Source organism: Sapajus apella, unplaced genomic scaffold, assembly GCF_009761245.1.
Source record: "Sapajus apella isolate SASKATOON/1434 unplaced genomic scaffold, GSC_monkey_1.0 scaffold134, whole genome shotgun sequence".
Lineage (NCBI taxonomy): Eukaryota > Metazoa > Chordata > Mammalia > Primates > Cebidae > Sapajus > Sapajus apella.
The window spans coordinates 3,649,927-3,668,822 of NW_022437074.1; the positions used below are offsets into that span (position 1 = coordinate 3,649,927).

The window sequence follows — 18,896 nt, forward strand, 5'->3', positions numbered from 1 at the left end:
TCGCCACACCCACAGGATCTGCACACCACAGTGTGGTTGGCACAGGTTGTGACAGAGGAAGGGGAGGGGGAAGCTGGGCCGGCTGAGGGCACTGGGTGGTGGGGAGGGCCTTCCAGAAGAGGGACATCCCAGTGGGGTGACAGGAGCCCATCACTTCTGTAGGGGAAGGACCAGTGCACCTTTCTCAGCAGATCTGTCTCCCACCCAGGCCAGGACATTTCAGAGCGAAGGAAGTGTTTTGTTCCTAACAGATCAGGCTGTTTGGTTTTCTCCCTGCAAGGCTGAACTGATTGGAGCCTGGCCATCCAGAAGGGTCATTGGAATGGAAAGTGATCCCCCCAGCAGAGGGGAGTGCAAACCACAGATGGAAACAGCAGAGTGCTAGGGGAAACATTTGCAGAAGAAAGCAGTCAGGAAAACGTAACAGGGATGCCAAATCCACATCCCAGTGCACTTGTGAACGTTGCGCATTTACTCCCAGTCCCAGGAGAAACCCAGCAAATCCATCATTCCTTAACAAAATATTTCAGCCCAGATCAGCTCTAAACTGTATCCTCTAAAACCTCTTATCTGCCCACGATGTTGTCCCCAGAATCAATCCGTGAGCCTTTCCCCGCCACATGCAAATTGTCCATTGGCTAATTCTTTCCTGCCTCATATGGGACGGCCACCAGGGAAGTGCCTGGACCATCTACCTCCATATTGCATGGATTCCATGAGCGTGGCAATTGTTAGTACTGGGAATTCCACAGTGATTGGTAATAACTGATGCGTAAGGAATTAGCAGAATTCTGTCCTGGAAGGAGGACATTTTGGAGAGGGTTTTCTAGCCATGACATCAGCATTTTTCCAAGTTAATTAAGTGTTCAGTTTAATCCTGGAAGGTTGAAACAGGAAAATTATCCATCACATTTACGCACCCCACCCTTTCCAAAGCAGACAGCTAAGGCTGGGCCTGACTGCAGATACACTCAGCGGCTGGGTGGCGAGGCAGCAGGGCCTCGGCCTCTCCAGCTCCACCAATCCCCACATTGAGGCCCACAGGACCTATGGTGCCCTGGGAGCAAGCATCTGTCCACTGAGTCTCTGTCTACTCAAGGGCCAGAAGGTCTCTCCCCAAGGGGCCTGATAGCCCTTGGCTGGACTCAGTTCATTCAGCAAACAAGTGCTGAATGCCTGTTGTGTTCTCAGCACCGTGCTAGTTGCTGGTGGGAATACTACAGTGAACAAAATAAACACAGACCCTGCCCTCCCAAGGCTTTGATTCTAGAGGGGAGCTTAGAAGGGGATGAACAGCCACCAGGCCCCTTTCGGGGGAAGAAGAGACAGAGGTGGGCAGAGAAAGGCTAATTCCTTTTTCCTTTGGGCAATGCAAGGCCACCCAGGTCTCCTGCCTGTCAGGAGGGGAGGAGCAGCCAGCAGCCCCAGAGCCTGCAGAGTGGGCTATGCCGGGATACCCCAAGCAGGCCTGGCTTCTGTCCCTGTGTCCTGCCCTGCTGTCCTTGTGACCTAGGGATCCCAACCTCAGCACTGGTGACATTTGAGGCCAGATAACCCTGCCATGGGGATTTCCCTAGCATTGGGGAAGGTTTAACAACATCCCTGGCATCTGCCTACCAGATGCCAGCGGCACCCCTGAGTTGTGACAGCCCAGATGTTTTCAGACACTACCACCTGTCCCCTGGGGGCAAGGTCACCCTCTCCCGCCAAGAAACCCTGCTGTGGGTCCAGTCCTCCTGGGAAGCTGGTTCCCACCCCAGACACAGCAGTCCTTTCCTTTCTGAACTGTGGAGGGGCTGACTGGCCTAGCTGCCGGGTCCCCCACCCCCAGGCCTCATACCCTGCCCGAATCCTGGCCTGAACAAGCCTCTTCACTCCCTGCCCCCAGCACTCCACTCAGATCCCAGGGTTCTGCCCCCAACCTCTCACTGTTTCTTCTTTTTCTTTCTAGTTTCTACCCAAGCAGTTCCCAATGTGTGTTCCTGGGAACACTCTCCCTCAAGTTGTGCCACCAACAAGGGTTCTCTGAGAACTAGACTCGGGAAACACCGCAGTTTGAGCCCCAGCACATGGATGGCTGCAGCGAAATCCATGTCTACCCGATTTGCTCTAGGCGGTTTTCCATTGCCCACAACCTCCAGGGCCTGGCACGATGCACAAGACCTTCAGGAAGCTATCAGAGGGAGAGTGAGGCAGAGGGGAGAGAGGCCATGGGGCTGCAAACCCAGTAGCAGAGTCAAGTGTCTGGATCCCCAGGCTGTATGGCCCGTTGCTGGGCTGCCTCTTCCTCCTGGCCCTGAAATCGCCCAGAACTCCCCGATGGACTGTCAGCCTGAAAGCAGAACAGCTGACTCCAAAATGAGTCCAGCCTTGGAGGAAACACTTTGAGAAAAAGGGGGGCAAAAGCCAAGACTTGGGCAGTTGGGGTGGGGGCTGGGTTTTCACTCTGAAACCTGTGAGAGGAGATCCACACTCACCCAGGGCACACCCTCCTTACATCTCCTTCCCTCTCTGTTGTAGAAGCAACAGCGGCCTGGGGGCACCAGCTCTAAATGCAGTGGGATTAACGAATACAGTGGAACAAATGCTGGTCACCAAGGGTGATGGGGATGGCCACTTTAGACACGTTACCCGGTGGAGACCCTTTACCAGGCACTAAGCAGTGTCCCATGGGCACAGGCCCCCAGACTCTGGCACTGCTGCAGCAGCAGTCTAGGCATGTGGCCTGGGGGAGCTTGGCTGGGGCTTGAGTGGTTGTGCTCTTAGACACCCAGACCCCAGTGTGGCTTGGGCCTCACGTGAAGTCCCATTGGGAATGAGGTCACGTGTCCTACAAAGTCCACTTAGAAGAGCTGGGGAAAGAGAAAGCAGATGACATTGATTGCTGGTTCTTCTACACAGATAATGACATTGCCAGGCTTGGCCAGGGTCCTGTGACAGAGAGGGCTGTGTTGTTAGGGATGGCCCGTCAGCAGCGTCGTCCTCTGCGAATGGCCCCGCCAGCCTGCCCTGGGGGCCTTGGAGCCTATTTTGGACTTTTCTGCCAGATTTTGGAAGAGAAAGGAAAACAAGAGTTGGATGAGCTTTCTCTTTATTTATTTATTTTTTTTTGAGATGGAGTCTCACTCTGTCACCCAGGCTGGAGTGCTGTGGTGTGACCTTGGCTCACTGCAACCTCCACCTCCTGGGTTGAAGTGATTCTCCCACCTCAGCCTCCTTAGCAGCTAAGATTACAGGCACATTCCTCCACACACTCAGCTAATGTTTGTATTTTTAGTAGAGATGAGGTTCCGCCATGTTGGCCAAGCTGGTCTCGAACCTACCTGACCTCAAGTGATCTGCCCACCTTGGCCTCCCAAAGTGCTGGGATTACAGGCATGAGCCACTGCGCCCAGCCTGGATAAGCTTTCAGTCTTAGCTTTGTTTTCATCCTCTGAGCCACTTTACAAGGTTATCTTTAAAGTTTCCCAATGGAATCATTCTCCATGGGTCTCTCACCTTTCCACCCATCTTACAACTGAGGTGCCATCTGCTGGCCTGTCTTTTCAAGATGTCTATGTGGGCACCAGCCTTGGAGAATAGAAATAATGTCTCTTCAAAGCAAAGAGCAGGTGTGCTTACTGCCTGACTCCAGAGCGGAGGGCCAGCATCCTCACAGTCCAGTAGAGAAGATTCAGTCTCCCGAAGCTCCTGGTCCTCTGCTTTAACACAGCCTGGTGTGCCCGCGAACGTCACCTGGCCCTCACTGTTTCACCCTGTGGGAACTGGGGTTCAGGGAACTGGTGCAAGAAAATGCTGGTACTCTGGCTACTGCTGTTGCCGTGAGTGGCAGTCTTTTGTCTCTGAAAAAATAAGAAATTAAAAAGTAAAGTTCCACATAGGAAAATGCACTCCCCAGTTGCTGACAGCAAGGACGCTGGGAAGCATTCACCTGTTTGGTTTCCATCTTGTGTGTCTCCCCAGAAAGAGAAGAAGAGCGGGCTCCTGAAGCTTCTAGCTGGAGCATCCACCAAGAAGAAGTCACGCTCCCCGCCATCTGTGTCTCCAACCCACGACCCGCAGGTGGCCGTGGACACCCTGCTCCAGGGCGCAGTGGGCCCCGAAGTGTCCTCACTGTCCAGCCATGGAAGGGCAGGATCCTGTCCCATAGAGAGCGAGATGCAGGGCGCCATGGGGATAGAGCCTCTGCACAGGAAGGCAGGCTCCTTGGATCTGAACTTCGCATCTCCTTCCCGGCAAGCACCTCTGTCCATGGCTGCCATCCGCCCCGAGCCCAAGCCGTTGCCCAGAGAGAGGTAAGTGGAGGGTGGGCTTGCCTGCCCTGTGGCATGCTGTGCTTTGGCCTCTGAGGTCTGGAGCCACCTTCGGGGAGCAGGGTCAATGGAGCCTTGCTGGGATTAGGTTTACCAGACATGCCTCCACACCCAGATCCACATGGTCCTGAGCTTGGGTGGTGGACGCCATATGAAACGAGCCTGGGAACTGGAGTGTTATTTCATGTTCTGCATCAATCTGGTTCCTGAGTTTGGGACTGCAAAGGAGCCATCAGGAAATGCATTAGGACTGAGTGGTTCTGACTGCAAGTAGTGGGAGACTAGGCAATGAGTGGTCTGTGCCCCCTCAACCCTGAAGGACCCTGGAGCAGGTCCCTGGGCTGAGTCCCCTATGGGCCTATGTGTTCCGCTCAAGGAGCAGCTCTTCCCACGCGAGCCTCAGCCCACTCAGCATGTTAGAATTATGATGTTACTCAAGACAGCTTCAAGCCTATATATCTTGAATATGATGGCTTCAAAGGTATGTAGTTGGTCAGATTGAACCCTGTGAAACTGCCCATATTCATTCATTTTGATGCTTACTAATAACTTCACATAGTTCAGCCTAGGTCTGTTTTCAGATCTGGAAACTGAGTCTGGTTGAAGCGACATGGCCCTCTAAGGCTGTGGGCTGTGGGGCTGTGGGGCTGCAGGTGCTTGGGTTTCACATGGGGCTAGAGGTTCACCTTGCTTGGATCCCCCTTTATAAGTTATCCGTCCTAAAAGGCTTCTCAGATAAAGGCTGCAGGCGTCTTGGAGAGATACGATGGCTGTCAGCTTAGGACGGCGGGAAGGTATGATTCTTGCTGAGTGCCCACACATTGCAACATTGCTGAAATAATCAAACACAAGCAACCTCCCAAGAAAACAGTCCTGGTATTTCTGCCAGAAACTTTCCTCCCCTTAGCTATCTGGCTGCCTGCAACCCAGGAAGGCAGCCTCCGCCCTGAGCCGCTGCTGCCCTCCCAGACACCATTCCCAGTGCCAATGAAACAGAGCCTATCTAGTTCAGCCTCACAAGTTCTTCTGTACAGTGTCTAGGTTCATAAGTTCTTCATCAAAGGCCAGATGGTAAATGCCGCAGATGCTGCAGGCCTACGGTGTCTGTGGTGACCACTCCCTCTGCCTTCACGGTGGGAATGCGGCCACGCACTGCATGTAGACGAATGGGCCGGTGTCCCAGTAAACCCCTATTTGTGGACACTGAAATTTAAATTTCATAAGTTTTATTAGGTCATGAAATAGTCTTCTGATTTCTTTTTCAACTATTTCAAAATGTAACAACATTCATAGCTCTTAGACTACACAAATTAGCTGCAGCATAGTTTGCCAGCCCTCACAGAGATGATACCTAATGCCAAGCCTCTAGGGCTAGGCCTGCGGCTCCAGAATCAAAAAGGCACTCCACAGGGCCCTCAGCTACTAGCTTCGGATTACTAGTTGGAACGGAAGTTGCATGTACACCTGCAGTTAGAATCACAAGAGCTGAGTGTTCTGCACGGGGTGCAATTCAGAACACTCAGCAGTGGGCACGGATTCTGGCCACGCATGCCCAGGATAGCCAGGCCCTGCCTGCAGTGTTTCCCTCAGCACTACACGTGTGTTGCCTAAGTGAACCCTCCCAAGAACCCAGTGAAATCAGTGTCCTCGTCTTAGAGATAAGGAAACCCAGATTTTGTAAAAGGCTCGGTAACTGGCCCAAGATCACACAGCCAGTTAGTGGCCAAGCCAGAGATTCAGCTGAGGGCTTTCCGACCTCAGAGCCCAGGCCCTGAGCTGCCTCTCTGTGCAGTCAGCAGCACCCCCAATGCTGTGTTCCCACAGGGCCTATCATCAGCTTGTGGACAGTGTGGGACACATCACAGCCCTGCCAAGGGTCAGCACCAGCGTTAGGTCCTGCAGATCCGTCAGCACTGCCATGCCAGTCCCAGCCCCTACAGCCACACCCACAGGGAGAAGTGCCTTCCCCTCCACAGGGCCCCAGGCCCTCGGAGAACTGGGTTCACACTGCACACTACACACGGTGCCAACACACACACACCCCACAAACACACACACCCCACAAACACACACACCCCACAAACACACACACCACACAAACACACACACCACACAATCACACACATCCCACATACATCATACACACACCACACATACACCATACAAACACACACCATACAACCATGCAAACACACCTATACAGACACACCCCACATACATCATACAGACATATACCACATACAGTGCAAACACACATGCCACATACACCAAACACACGTACCCCACATTCATCATGCAAACACATACCACACATATGCAAACACACACTCCACATACACTATACAAACACACATACCCCACATATACCATATAAAAACACACCCCACACACATCATTGCAAACCTACACCCTTCACACACCATACAAACACATATATACCATACACACTGCAAACACACACCCCATACACACAATACACACACAACACATACACTGCAAATACACACCCCACATACACCATACACACTGCAAACACTCACCCCGCACACACTGAAAACATACACACCACACATGCTGCAAACACACATCATACACACACACAAACACACACACAATGTAGAAACATATCATACGCCATACACACACCACACAAACATACACCATATACATTGTGCAGACAGACTGCATACCATACAAACATGAACTATACACACCACACCATGTAAACACACATAACACACAGATACATACACTATACACAAATTGCACATCAAGAAAACACATCATACAAACACACAAGCACATTCAGACACACAAAACACACCCACCTTCTCTTTCCTTCTCTCCTCCTCCTCCTCCTCCTCCTTCTCTTCTTCTACCTCCCGTCCCCTCCTAAGGAGTTTCCTCCGCATCACCTCCCTCCGTGAGACCAACACCTGCTGCCTGTGTTTTCTGAATGGAGCCTGACCCTTGTTTGGGGTCATAGAGTTGGTCTGCCGACTCGTGAGAATGACAGACTTTGGGATATTTCAAAGCTGTTCTCATGTCTCCCCTAGGCTTCTTCCTCCCCAGACCCCTCAACATTATCTTCAAAGACATGACTTCCAGAATCCTCTATGAAAGGTCTTGAAAGACCCTGTTCTATAAAGTCATGGGCATCTCTGATGAATTAGAAAATTCAGAGACTCACTCCCGTTCTCTGAATGTTCCATCTTATCAGGGGTTATTGTATCCAGAGACTCTTGGCGCCCTCCTCAAACCAAGTGCTCTGTAGCACTCATTAAAGAGAAGCATTTCCAAAACACAGCCTGAAACCAAACTGCTCATGAACCCCAGAAATGCCCCCTCTCCTCAACATGGTAGCCACGGGCTGCCTGGTATCCTGGGGAGCCCTAGCGGTTCGGAGCTGAGGTCATGACTGGGAAAATGCTGACTCCTCAGGCTGGGACAGCTCCAGAGAGCACTTGGACTTGGGCCCTGCAGGCTTGTGAGAAAAACTTACTTCTAGGCTTGCTTTGGAGGAGGAGCAGCTGGGCTGCGGCGTGTGCAGAGGTGAGAGTCCCTGTAATGGGGCCAGGACACCAGGCTGCCAAGCACTCCTGGAGGGCCTGAGGTGTGCAAGGCCCACCTATGATCATGACAGTGGGAATGCAGGCAGGAGGGCAGCATGGGCTGTCTGAGTCAAGGTTTCCACCCTGGACTGCCAAGGAGGAATGGGCAGTGTTGCTGCCTGCATTTCTTGGGTGTCTCCTATGCCCAGACTCCTCCAGGTCTCAACCATTTCTCTCTTGAGACTCTGGAAAGAGAGCGGATGCTGCTCTCCTCTCCATTCTCAGAGGAAGGACATTCAGGTTGAAGAGCTCATCTAAGAGAGAACTAGGGGCATGTACTGTGGGTAGCTTCCCAGGGCCGGGTCGCCTGGGCCTGCAGGCTCAGCAGCCCTGCCCCAGCAGGCCAGTCACACAGGTAGACTTATGAGCCAAGCCCGCAAGCCTGGGTTGTAAACCAGAGGGCTGTGCTCAGTTCCTTCCCAGGGAACCTCACCTTTAGGTGTCTGAGCATATTCTTGTCCTGTGGACCATGTGCAGAGGGAGCCGAATTTCCAGAAGTTGCTTGTGGAACCCATAATACAGGTGTGGTCATGGGAAATGCAGGCAGCAAATGCACATGGCATCAGGTTAGAACTGTCTCATGCCCCGCTTCCCCAGCAGCTACACCAACCCTGGGCTGTTCTGGTGCAGGGCCAGCAAGCTAAGCTCTGGGACCAGCCCCGCCTGCCCTCTGGACACCTGCCTGCTGGCTCTTCTGCACCTTGGCAGTGTCTCGAAGAGGCTTTGAGTAGACAGATATGCTGACCACCTTACCAATCTACCAGCCATTTCACCCCAAACATCTTTCTTCGTTTCTTTTTTTTTTTTTTTTTTGAGACAAAGGCTCACTCTGTTGCACAGGCTGGAATGTGCAGTGGTGCAATCTTGGCTCACTGCAATCTCCACCTCTCAGGTTCAAGCAAATCTCATGCTTCAGCTTCCCAGGTAGCTGGGATTATAGGTGTGCACCAACATGCCTGGCTGATTTTTGTATTTTTAGTAGAGACAGGGCTTTGCCATGTTAGCCAGGCTGGCCTCAAACTCATGGCCTCAAGTGATCTGCCCACCTTGGCCTCCCAGAGTGCTGGGATTACAGATGTGAGTCACTGTGCCCAGCCCTCTTTCTTCATTTTTATAGTCTCAGTTTCCACATACATAAAATGGGGATAATAATACCTTCCTGGGTGTAATACTTGTAAATCACCTAGATTACCACCTAAAAAATTATGAGTGCACACTAAACAACATGACAATAATAATATATGCTATGACCTCTCTAATAGTAATGTATGCTGTGACATCTATGATAATAATAGATGATGATGGTGAGGGCACTGCGGGGCGGCCTGGCCACCCCCACCCCTTTGTCCTGCACAGGCCCGTCCCCAGACATTCACATTGATCAGCTCATCTTCAGCTCTTGATGGCCTGTGAGTTGTTTGGCTTTGTTAGAATTTAAATGTTTCTTGCTCTGATCCATTATGTGTGTCATGGGCAGAATAATGGCCCTCAAAGATGTCTATGCCCTAAATCCTAAAAACCCATGACTGTGCTACTGTACATGGCAAGAGGAAGTCAGGTTGCAGATGGAATTAAGGTTGCTAATCAGCTGACTTTAAAGAGATGACCCGGATTATCCAGGTGGGCCCTGTGTAATTGCAAAGGATTCTTATGAGTAGAAGAGAGAGGCAGAGGAGGTCAGAGTGGCATGATGTGAGCACTCCACTTTGAAGATGGAGGAAGAGGCCTCCAGAGAAGGGATGAAGGCAGCTTCTAGCAACTGCAAATGGCAAGGAAACGGCTTCTACCCTAGAGCCTCCAGGAGGAACCAGCCCTGCAGATGCCTTGATTTTGGCCCAGTGAGACAGTGCTGGAGCTCTGATGGACAAACTATAATAAATTTGTGTAGTGTGATGCCACTACATTTATGGTCATTTGTTACTGCCACGGACAACTAATACGTGTGTTGATATTACAGTTTAGTGTCCAGGATATAGAAGTATTCTTATCATCCCCAAGTTCCTAGCAGGGCATCGCTCTGTTACCAGCACATTCCGTGGACTCAGGGCCTCATTCATCCTCCTGTGTTGAAGCAAGTGCTCTGAAAAGGTTACTACATGGAGGGCCGCTTTGCAGTCCCCATTGTCAGGGAGGGAAACAGATGACCCCCGAGGAAAGCAGGACATCCAAACCTTGCACACAGAGTTAATGGTAATAATAATAAGTGCAGGAATGAGAATTCATTCTGATTCTGCCCATTTGGATTCCTTGAGCCCCGTGTCTAAAAATTAGCTGTGGTTGCCATAACCTTAATTATACTCAGCAGGGCAGAGGGGCAGAGTTGCTCACTGATTTATGACGCACGATCGTGACCTGGGAGTAGCTGTCATCCTCAGCTGCTCACATGGACACAATGGCCCTCTGCGTCTATAACCAGGAGTATCAATTACTTTCCTGCAGCAGGAAGAACAGCTCAGAGTCTTGGAATGATCTGGACAGAAACGTTAAACACTTGTCTCGTATAAATTCAGCCCACATCCATCTGGGCTCATTAAATCGTTGAATTGCTCAGAAGCACCAAATTACATCTTTCTAACAAATTATATTTTTAAAGCTGCTTGTTTGTTTCACATCTGGAAGTTGAGGCAAAAGCCAAAACTTGCAATCAGAGTCTGAGAAATCATCTCACCCTTTGCCTTCCTTTCTTTCCTTGGGGAAGAGACAGGAGGAGCAGGTGTTTGGAGGAGGTGGGGGATGGCAGAAGGCCACAGGTAGGATGGCGCTGGTCCTGTGAGCCCTCAGCCTCGGTTTGTGTGCATGCTGTCTGATTTCACAGACCGCTGGCTGCATCCTGGCAGCCATCTGTCCTCCTTCAAGAAGGGCCAGCAGGAAGCCCTCATAAAGACACTGGGCTGGGAGGAAGGAGGTACCTCCACCCGTCCTTCCTTCCCGCCTGCACGTCCCTGAGAGCAGCATCTGGTTGGCCTGCAGACAGCCCATGGGAACCAGTCCAACCCTCGCACACCTGCAGACACTCCGAGACACTTAGAGTTGACTGGTTCTCAGGGATAGGACCCAGCGCCTGGCCTTCTCTGCTTCCCTAGGAGTAGGAACATTGCACCCCCAAGTCAGCCTCAGGAGCCCATCCTCCATGCCGCCTGCTCTTGTTGGTCTGACACAAGCTGGGCCCGTGTGTCCATGGGCTGTGCACTCCCCAGGGCTGGGTCTTGGTCTCCTGTCTGCAGATCTTTCCTGAGCCTGGCACCAAGTCAAACTGCCCAAAGCCATACCTTCTGCACCCCAGGCTCTATGAGCAGGTGGGGTGGAGAAGGGCGAAGGCTTCCGCCCTGAGCATGCACTCAGCATGTTGATTCTCAGACACCAGCGTGCAAGCATTCCCTCCCAGAGTTGCTGAAAATCCACATTCCCTAGACCATTCCCCCTAAGGCCTATCAAGTAGGTCCAGGATAGGCCCAGAGAACTGTGGGCATCCTGAAGTGTATGTGAGCCACACTTGGAGCAGGTGTGCAGTAATGCCAGTGGCGCTGGGGCTTGCAGGCTGGTGCAGGAGACAGATGAGTCAGGTAAGCAGGTGAATGATGCACAGTAGAAGGTGGTGAGAGCTGGGGAAGGGCAGGCCAGGCGTGGCCACACAGGGCAAGGCGTACCAGGCAGAGGGAGCAGCACATGCAGGAGCTCTGAGGTGGGCACAGCTGGGGCCGCCAGGGCTCGGAGGGGCAGGGCTGGAGGAGCAGGAGGGGCACAACATGGAGGGCCTGGGAATGCTGGGGCATTTAGACTCTGGCCTCTTCTCTGAGAGGGATGGAGACTGCTGGAGCCCTCTGAGCCTCTGCTCAAAAGGAACCTCAGCTGTGGGTCAACTGAGTCCAAGCAGAGTGAAAGCAGGAGGCCCAGAGCCACCAGCTGCCAGGACCAGGAGCCACCCACGGGAGAGCGGCACAGAGGCCACCAGGGATGGCGTCCAGCGCCATGAGGGCCGTGTCTCCCAGACAGCCTCGGCGTCCATGGAGATGGATACCTGGGTGGTCCAGGGCTGGTTATTGAGTGCCTTTGCCCTGCCAGGCCCATCTTGGTGCTGCTCAGCAAAGTGAGTGTCTGAGGAACTGTCAGCCAGGGGTTTTCAGGCAGAGAGAACAGTTGCACCCTGCCTGCCACAAAACTCACCGTGTGCGGGATCTGGGCTTTGGATGGGAGGCCCAACACCCTGATGTCCCAGGGGCATCTCCTCTCACCCCTTACGGCACAGTCCTCACCCACACAAGGGCTGGGGGTGCAGGGGCCCAGCCAAGCATCGAGCAAGCATGCCCCTGCAGAGTTTCTCCAGGGCAGAGGGAGGCCTAGCTGGGTGGGTGTTGGGTGGAACCCTGTCCATCAGGCCGCAAGCAGTGAGGGCCGAGGGCACAGGCCTAGCTGGTTGGCCCTTGGCAATGTTTTAGAGGAAGGTTCTCCTGGAGCCAGCACAGCTGCTTTTTAGCCTTCTTCTTCCTCCTCTGCGGCTTGTAGGATGGGTGTGGGATAGCAGAGCAGGGGGGTGTGTGTGTGCATGCGTGCGTGTGCGTGTGCGTGTGTGTGTGTCTTGTCAGACACAAGCACAGCCAGACACTAGTGAAAGTGGTCAGACAGGTTTTAATTGGCAACATAATGGACATTTGCAATGGGGAATAGGGTCCAGGGTGAGCTGAGCTCAGCTTCAGTTGGCACGCAATTGACTGGGCGTTTCCAAGAGGGAATGAGGGAGCAAGGAGGCAGGAAAGTGAGGGAAGTGAAAAGTTACAGACGGCAGAAGCGGATGGTCTGCGTGAACACGTCTGGACATGCTGACATGCTCACTGAAGTCAGAAGACAGTCCCTATCCTCAGGTGTGTCTGGAACTCATAGCCGATTCTTTTGGCTGCTGTGAGGTTTCTGAGGCAGACACTTTAAAGGGGTCTGGGGTCAGCCTAGGGATGCTACCTTGAGCTATTAGAAGCTATGTTAGTGGTGGTTCAAGTCGTTATAAGCAGAGGCCCAGCCACGAAGAGGGCTCAGAGGAGCCAGGCTAGAGTGTGGTTGAGGAGAGAACTCTTGGTAAGAACCACAGCCAAGCGCTGTCAGGAGCACCTGCCACAGCCCAGAGAGGCCCTGGGGTGCACTCAGAGCTCCAGCACCTGACACACAGGCAGAGGCCATGCAGGGAAGGCTTCTGTCTCTGCTTCCACATTAGGGCATATTGGTCTGAAAACAGGGACTCCAAAGAGGCCTCGGAGGCCACGGGGGCCCAAGTCTTGTGGAAATGAGATGTGAGGAAAATTGGGCCTTATTGATGTTGATGATGTGGCCTCAGCGAGTTCCAATGCTAAGGCACTTGGAAAAAATCTTATGATTTTTGGAGCACATTTAAAAATAAGGACAGGTTGGGCACAGTGGCTCGTGCTCGTAATCCCAGCACTTGAAGAGGCTGAGGCCAGCAGATCACTTGCACTCAGGAGTTCAAGACCAGTCCGGGCAACATAGCAAGACCCTATCTCTACAAAAAAAAAAAAAAAATTAAAAATTGGCTGGGCATGGTGGTGTGTGCGTTGCTCCCAACTACTTGGGAGGCTAAGGTGGGAAGACCACTTGAACCTCAAGGATGGTCAAGGGTGCAGTGAGCTAGGATCATACCATGGCACTCCAGCCTGGGTAGAAGAGCAAGACCCTGTCTCAAAAAAATAAGGACTATTTACCATTACCAAAACAATGTTCCAAATGCCCTTCACACATGACATGGGGCCCCAACCTGAGAGGTGGTGGTGCAGGTGAGGGGCTGCGCTTTCCAGAAGAATCAACAGAGGGAAAGGTGAGGACATGAGCCCAGGGTCATGACATGGGGGTGGGGCAAATAGGGACACACCTGTTTGTCCTGACCGTTCCCCACCCCTGCCCCTGGGAGGCCGCAGCCTGGGTTGAGGGGCTTCCATGTGAGATGGGGCGTGCTTGAGTGGAGACTCTTCAAGGGGGTGAAACAGCCCAGCTTCTTCATAGATCAGCATCTAAAAGGACAGCATGGGGAAATGTCTTTTAAAGTATTTTTTATTAAAAAAAAATGAAAAATTTCAAAAGAGCTTTGAAAAAATTAAAAACAAACAAGTTGTATAAAGTGGGAAAATAGCCACAAATGACAATAATTTACAATAGTGACAATTTTTAAGGAAAAGAGAAAGCACGACCCGGCAGACGGAGATGGAGACTGTGGGCAGGGCTCACCCACTGTGCTGTTTCCCCAGGTACCGTGTGGTGGTCTCCTACCCACCCCAGAGCGAGGCGGAGATCGAGCTGAAGGAAGGCGACATCGTCTTTGTGCACAAGAAGCGCGAGGACGGCTGGTACAAGGGGACCCTACAGCGGAATGGCCGCACGGGCCTCTTCCCAGGCAGCTTTGTTGAGAGCTTCTGAGGACTGGTGCTCCCTGCACCTGGCTCACAGAGGGGAAGGCCGCCCGGGAAGCCCCACAGCACACAGAGAGGGAGCCATGGCACCCCCAGGGTTCCAGGTCGTCTCCAAAGCACCTGGCGGGGGATGCCCTGGCCTAGGGTGGGGGCCAGGGACTGTGGAGGTCGTGCCTTCTCCCAGAACCCCCAACGGACAGCACACCTGGGATATTCTTCAAGGAAATGCCCACCCCCTCTGTGTAAACTACAAAGAAAGCACCTTGAGGAAGAGAGGCAGGTGCCAGCGCAGGCAGGCCCGTGGCATGGTTTGCAGCCGTGGCAGTGTTCTCATTTACCACCTAAGCAGAGTCAGAGGCTGCAGGAAGTCTGTGGGCAAGGCGGGTGGCGTTGGGGCCAGGAGTGCTGGAGATCATCTTTCTGGGCTGCCCTGGGCTTCCCGAGGGGCTCAGGTTGCTCCGTCACCATTCTATATACCTCAGTCACCTGCCGCCCGGCCACTCAGCAGGGGTGTTCGTGGTCCTGGGGTACCTCCCGTGAGGCCCTGGGGGTCCCTCGAAAGGCCACCCCACCGCCCCTGTGGGAACCGGAGCAGAATCTGTGGGCTTTGTCTCCTGCCACTAGTATAAGCAACACTTTCTGTTCGCTACCACTGTCCCTTGCATTACTTCTTTCTTACAGCATATTTTTAACGTAAAGCTGTTAGACTTTATATATTTCTAATAAGTCAGACATTGCCTATTTTTCATACATCTGGTGCTGCCTTTTTGTAAAACTAGTAATGACTTGGTTGAGCTTGAAAGAAAAGATGTCTGAGGCGACATCAAAGGGGCAGAATTTTTATATTTCCCATATGGATTTGGGAGCGCGCTGAGAAGCCCCCCTCCTGCACCTCAGTGCTGGCCAGTACTCTGGGGGCTAGGGGGCGGATCCATTTAGGGGTTGGAGGGAGCTTAGAGGCAGCCGCTTTCTTTAAACTCTTACCAAAACCCCGCGCTCTGTCTAGACGGTGATGATTATTATTCAAGACCTGGAAACATTTCGAGGAAGGGCCACTGTAATTGTCCTTTTGTGTGGCAGTAGGAGGAGCACACAGGTCAATCCTAGCTGGGAAGGCAGAATCTTCCCTTTATTGCCTCAGACCGAACTGCAATTAGCATTCTCAGAAGATGATTTCTTGGCATCAAAATGTGCGGTTTGTACAACAGTTCAGATCACCACCACCGTTCTTCTTTTTTAAAGATAAATAACTGCTCCCATTTCAGGCAGTGCAAACCTTCACCTGCTGGAGACCAAAGGTCCAAGGAGATCAGAGGGTTGCGGCACTGCACAGGCTTGCAGAATTGGGGAGCTGGGTGGCTGAGACAAGAGGAGGTGCAGTGTTGATGCTGGGACCTCCCTGAGTGGGGTTGACAAATGTATATTCATTAGCATTGTGGCTCACTTCTCAGGAAGACTGATGAGGAGCCCTGTCAGGAGACAATTTTGTTCTCAAGATTCACACCTTAGGAACACATTTTTATCACCTGAAAATTTCAATCCATCACCCCTCTCTCCACCTATATTTTTACAAAAACCATTCAGACTTAAATTGAGCTGAATAAACTTGCCTTTGGTAACATAGGGTGTCACTGGTTTTCAGGGATGTGACCAATTCCAGAAATACATTCTCTTGCCTGGCATGAAGCCTTTGAAACCCGGGCCACTTATTTTCAGAGTTCCTGTTTTGGGACATGACTTGGCAACTTGTTACTTTCAGGTGGCTACCGCACTGGGGGAAGGTCATGCCTTTCCATCCCTCCAGATGATAATAGATTTAATAGACCGGAAAAATTTGTTAAGAATCAAAGAAAAAGTCTGGCTTAAACACAGGGACTTGTGTGTGCCAGGTTAATGACAACCAAAAGCTATCTACTTACCATATTTGCCAAACTTAATCAGTTGCCCATCATGCACAAAAATCCTGTGTGTGTTTGAATTCACGTTGTCACCACAGAGGTGCACAGATCAACAACCTGAATGACATAGGTGTTCTCCAGGGAAACCAGATTAATTAAGTTTCCAGATAATTTTTTTAAGTCTTTTTTATACGGAGCACAGCTACCAAGCAACAGAATAGACTAACCCGGACTTTCTTCCTCTCCCAGGCATGGCCCACACGGTGCTCTTCACCCTTCTGATGGGGGGCGGGGCCACAGCCCACAGCACGCAGCATGGTAGAGAACTGGGGCGAGTATGAGTATCTCCATGTCTTTGGTAGATGTCAGCTGGCCCCTTTCAGGGCAGAGTCAGGGGCGGGCGTTGGTGCCACCTTGGGAAGGAAAGCAATGTGTGGGCCTGGCAGAAATGCACAGCCCACATGCACATCTGAGCATTTTAAACTCATTCAGGCCCTGCAGCCTTTGTGATGATGTAGCTCGCAGACAGGAGCAGGAGCAGAATTAGCCCTATCTTCAGGCCATCTTGTCTCAAAGGGCACATGTTTTGGCGGCTAAGATGAAACCAACCCTTACCTTGCATCCTGACCCCATGATATACCCATCTTAGCCATGCAGTGGCCTTGGGCGGCCACAGAGATTTGCTTTGAGGGGCATGGTAGAGTCCACAGCCATGGCTGAAGTCAGTGGACACCAAGGGGACGGGACAGCAGGCCACCAGGGGCCTCTGCCCAGAGGGAGGCAGAGAGGGTGGCGGTCGGGGGTGCTCTCCTGGCATCCTCATGGGGTGATGACGGGCTGGGCACCTCAAAACAAGCTCAGCCGACTGGGAGATCCTTTGTACTTTGCACAATTCACATACCCTCTCCCCAGTGTTTTTGTTAGACACAAATGTCAGCGTGTGGTTTTGGAAGATTTGTCAGTGATGACGAACCATGATGCCTGTGTTTCCGAGTCTTTAAATAAAAATGAACATGGAGAAGCCTTGTGTCTGCATGTTGGGAAGAGCAGGTCCAGCAGAGGCTGAGAGGGGCCCGGGTAGGAGCAGCACCCGAAGGCACGGCCCACCTGCCTGCTGACTCATGCACCTGCCCCTCTGTGCTCCCGTGTGGGGGACACCGAGTCTGTATCAGGGTAGTGGTAGTCAAGGAGATGGAAGAGTCGTGACAGCAGTGACATCAGATGTCTGTACCCAGCACACGCCAGAGACCCGGGAGCTGGGCGGTAACAGACAAGCCACAGAGGCCAGCAGTGGGCTGGGTGGGGAGGGTCTCCGGTTCCCCTACGGGGGCTCATGTGCCTGGAAGGGCAGGGTGGCTTGCTGTAGATGACTTGCCTTCTTTTCTTGTCATTATTCAAGTCCCTGTCAACCAGAGTGCCTGGTATTGACCTCTGAGACAAGAACTCTCCTGGTCCTACCATTGTCTCTCTGGCCCTTGGGGTGCCTGAGCCACAGCAGCCATTCTCCAGAGCACAGGATGGGGGTGCAGGGAATCCCACCAGCAGAAGGACCCAGGAGGCCACTGATCTCCAGAAAGATGTGTCCGTCTCAGATCAGCCAGGCAGCCTGACACCTGGCAGAGGGCTGGCCCGCCAGCCTGAACCGTGCCTGGAGCCGCGTATCTCTTGAAAAAGGGTTTCACTCTTCTCTTAGCTGAGACACGTATCTACATACATACACATTTGAGCTGGAAGAACACTTAGCAAAGAGCCATTTTACTGTACTCTAAACATTCAGTGAACTTGCCAGACACAGTGGTGCATGCCTGTAGTCGTAGCTACTCTGGAGGCTAAGGCAGGAGGATTGCTTGAGCCTGAGAGTTCAAGTCCAGCCTGGGCAACATAGACAGACATTTGTATGAGCAAATAAAATAAAATTTTTAAAAAACTAAGTGAACTTGTACGAGATTAAATAATACAGCATGGACAGTCACTGGGGAGGATGGTGCAGGCTGTGCCTCCTTACTGTGATAAGGAAGCCTGCCATGTGCTCACTCACCCTCCCAGCAAGGCTGTGCAGAAGCCACCCCTGCCTCCATTTGCTACATGAGCACTCAAGGTTGGAAGAGGCTGAACAAATTGCTCCAGGTCACATAGCTCAGTGGACAGCCATGACTCAAATTCAAGTCTACTTACCCAATGTCAAGTCTACCCTCCCAACTCAAAAGCTGGGTGCCAAACCTGTGCCCCTTTATGAAATTGATATGTTAAGCACAAGAGTGTGGGAAGAGGAGAGCCAGAGGAAATGTAGGCAGTGCCCATCACAGTCTATGTGGAGAGGGTGCCTGGCAGGCCATCCCAGCTAACCTGCTGGGCAGAGGTGTCCTGCCTATAGAAATTATACAGTGCCTGTAATCCCAGCACTTTGGGAGGCCGAGGCAGGTGGATCACGAGGTCAAGAGATCGAGACCATCCTGGTCAACATGGTGAAACCCCATCTCTACTAAAAATACAAAAAATTAGCTGGGCATGGTGGCACGTGCCTGTAATCCCAGCTACTTGGGAGGCTGAGGCAGAAGAATTGCCTGAACCCAGGAGGCGGAGGTTGCGGTGAGCCAAGATCGTGCCATTGCACTCCAGCCTGGGTAACAAGAGCAAAACTCTGCCTCAAAAAAAAAAAAAAAAAAA

General features: G+C 52.1%; 1 protein-coding gene across 1 annotated transcript in view; it reads left to right on the forward strand.

Annotated features, from left to right (window-relative positions):
• Positions 1-17,250, forward strand: part of SH3RF3 (SH3 domain containing ring finger 3) — a 360,308-nt gene extending 343,058 nt beyond the window's left edge. Inside the window, exons 9-10 of the mRNA XM_032263040.1 lie at positions 3,964-4,295; positions 14,170-17,250. Coding sequence (XP_032118931.1) covers positions 3,964-4,295; positions 14,170-14,338 — 501 coding nt within the window. The 3' untranslated portion in view covers positions 14,339-17,250. The remainder of the gene's footprint in view (positions 1-3,963; positions 4,296-14,169) is intronic.
• The last annotated feature ends 1,646 nt before the right edge of the window (positions 17,251-18,896 follow it).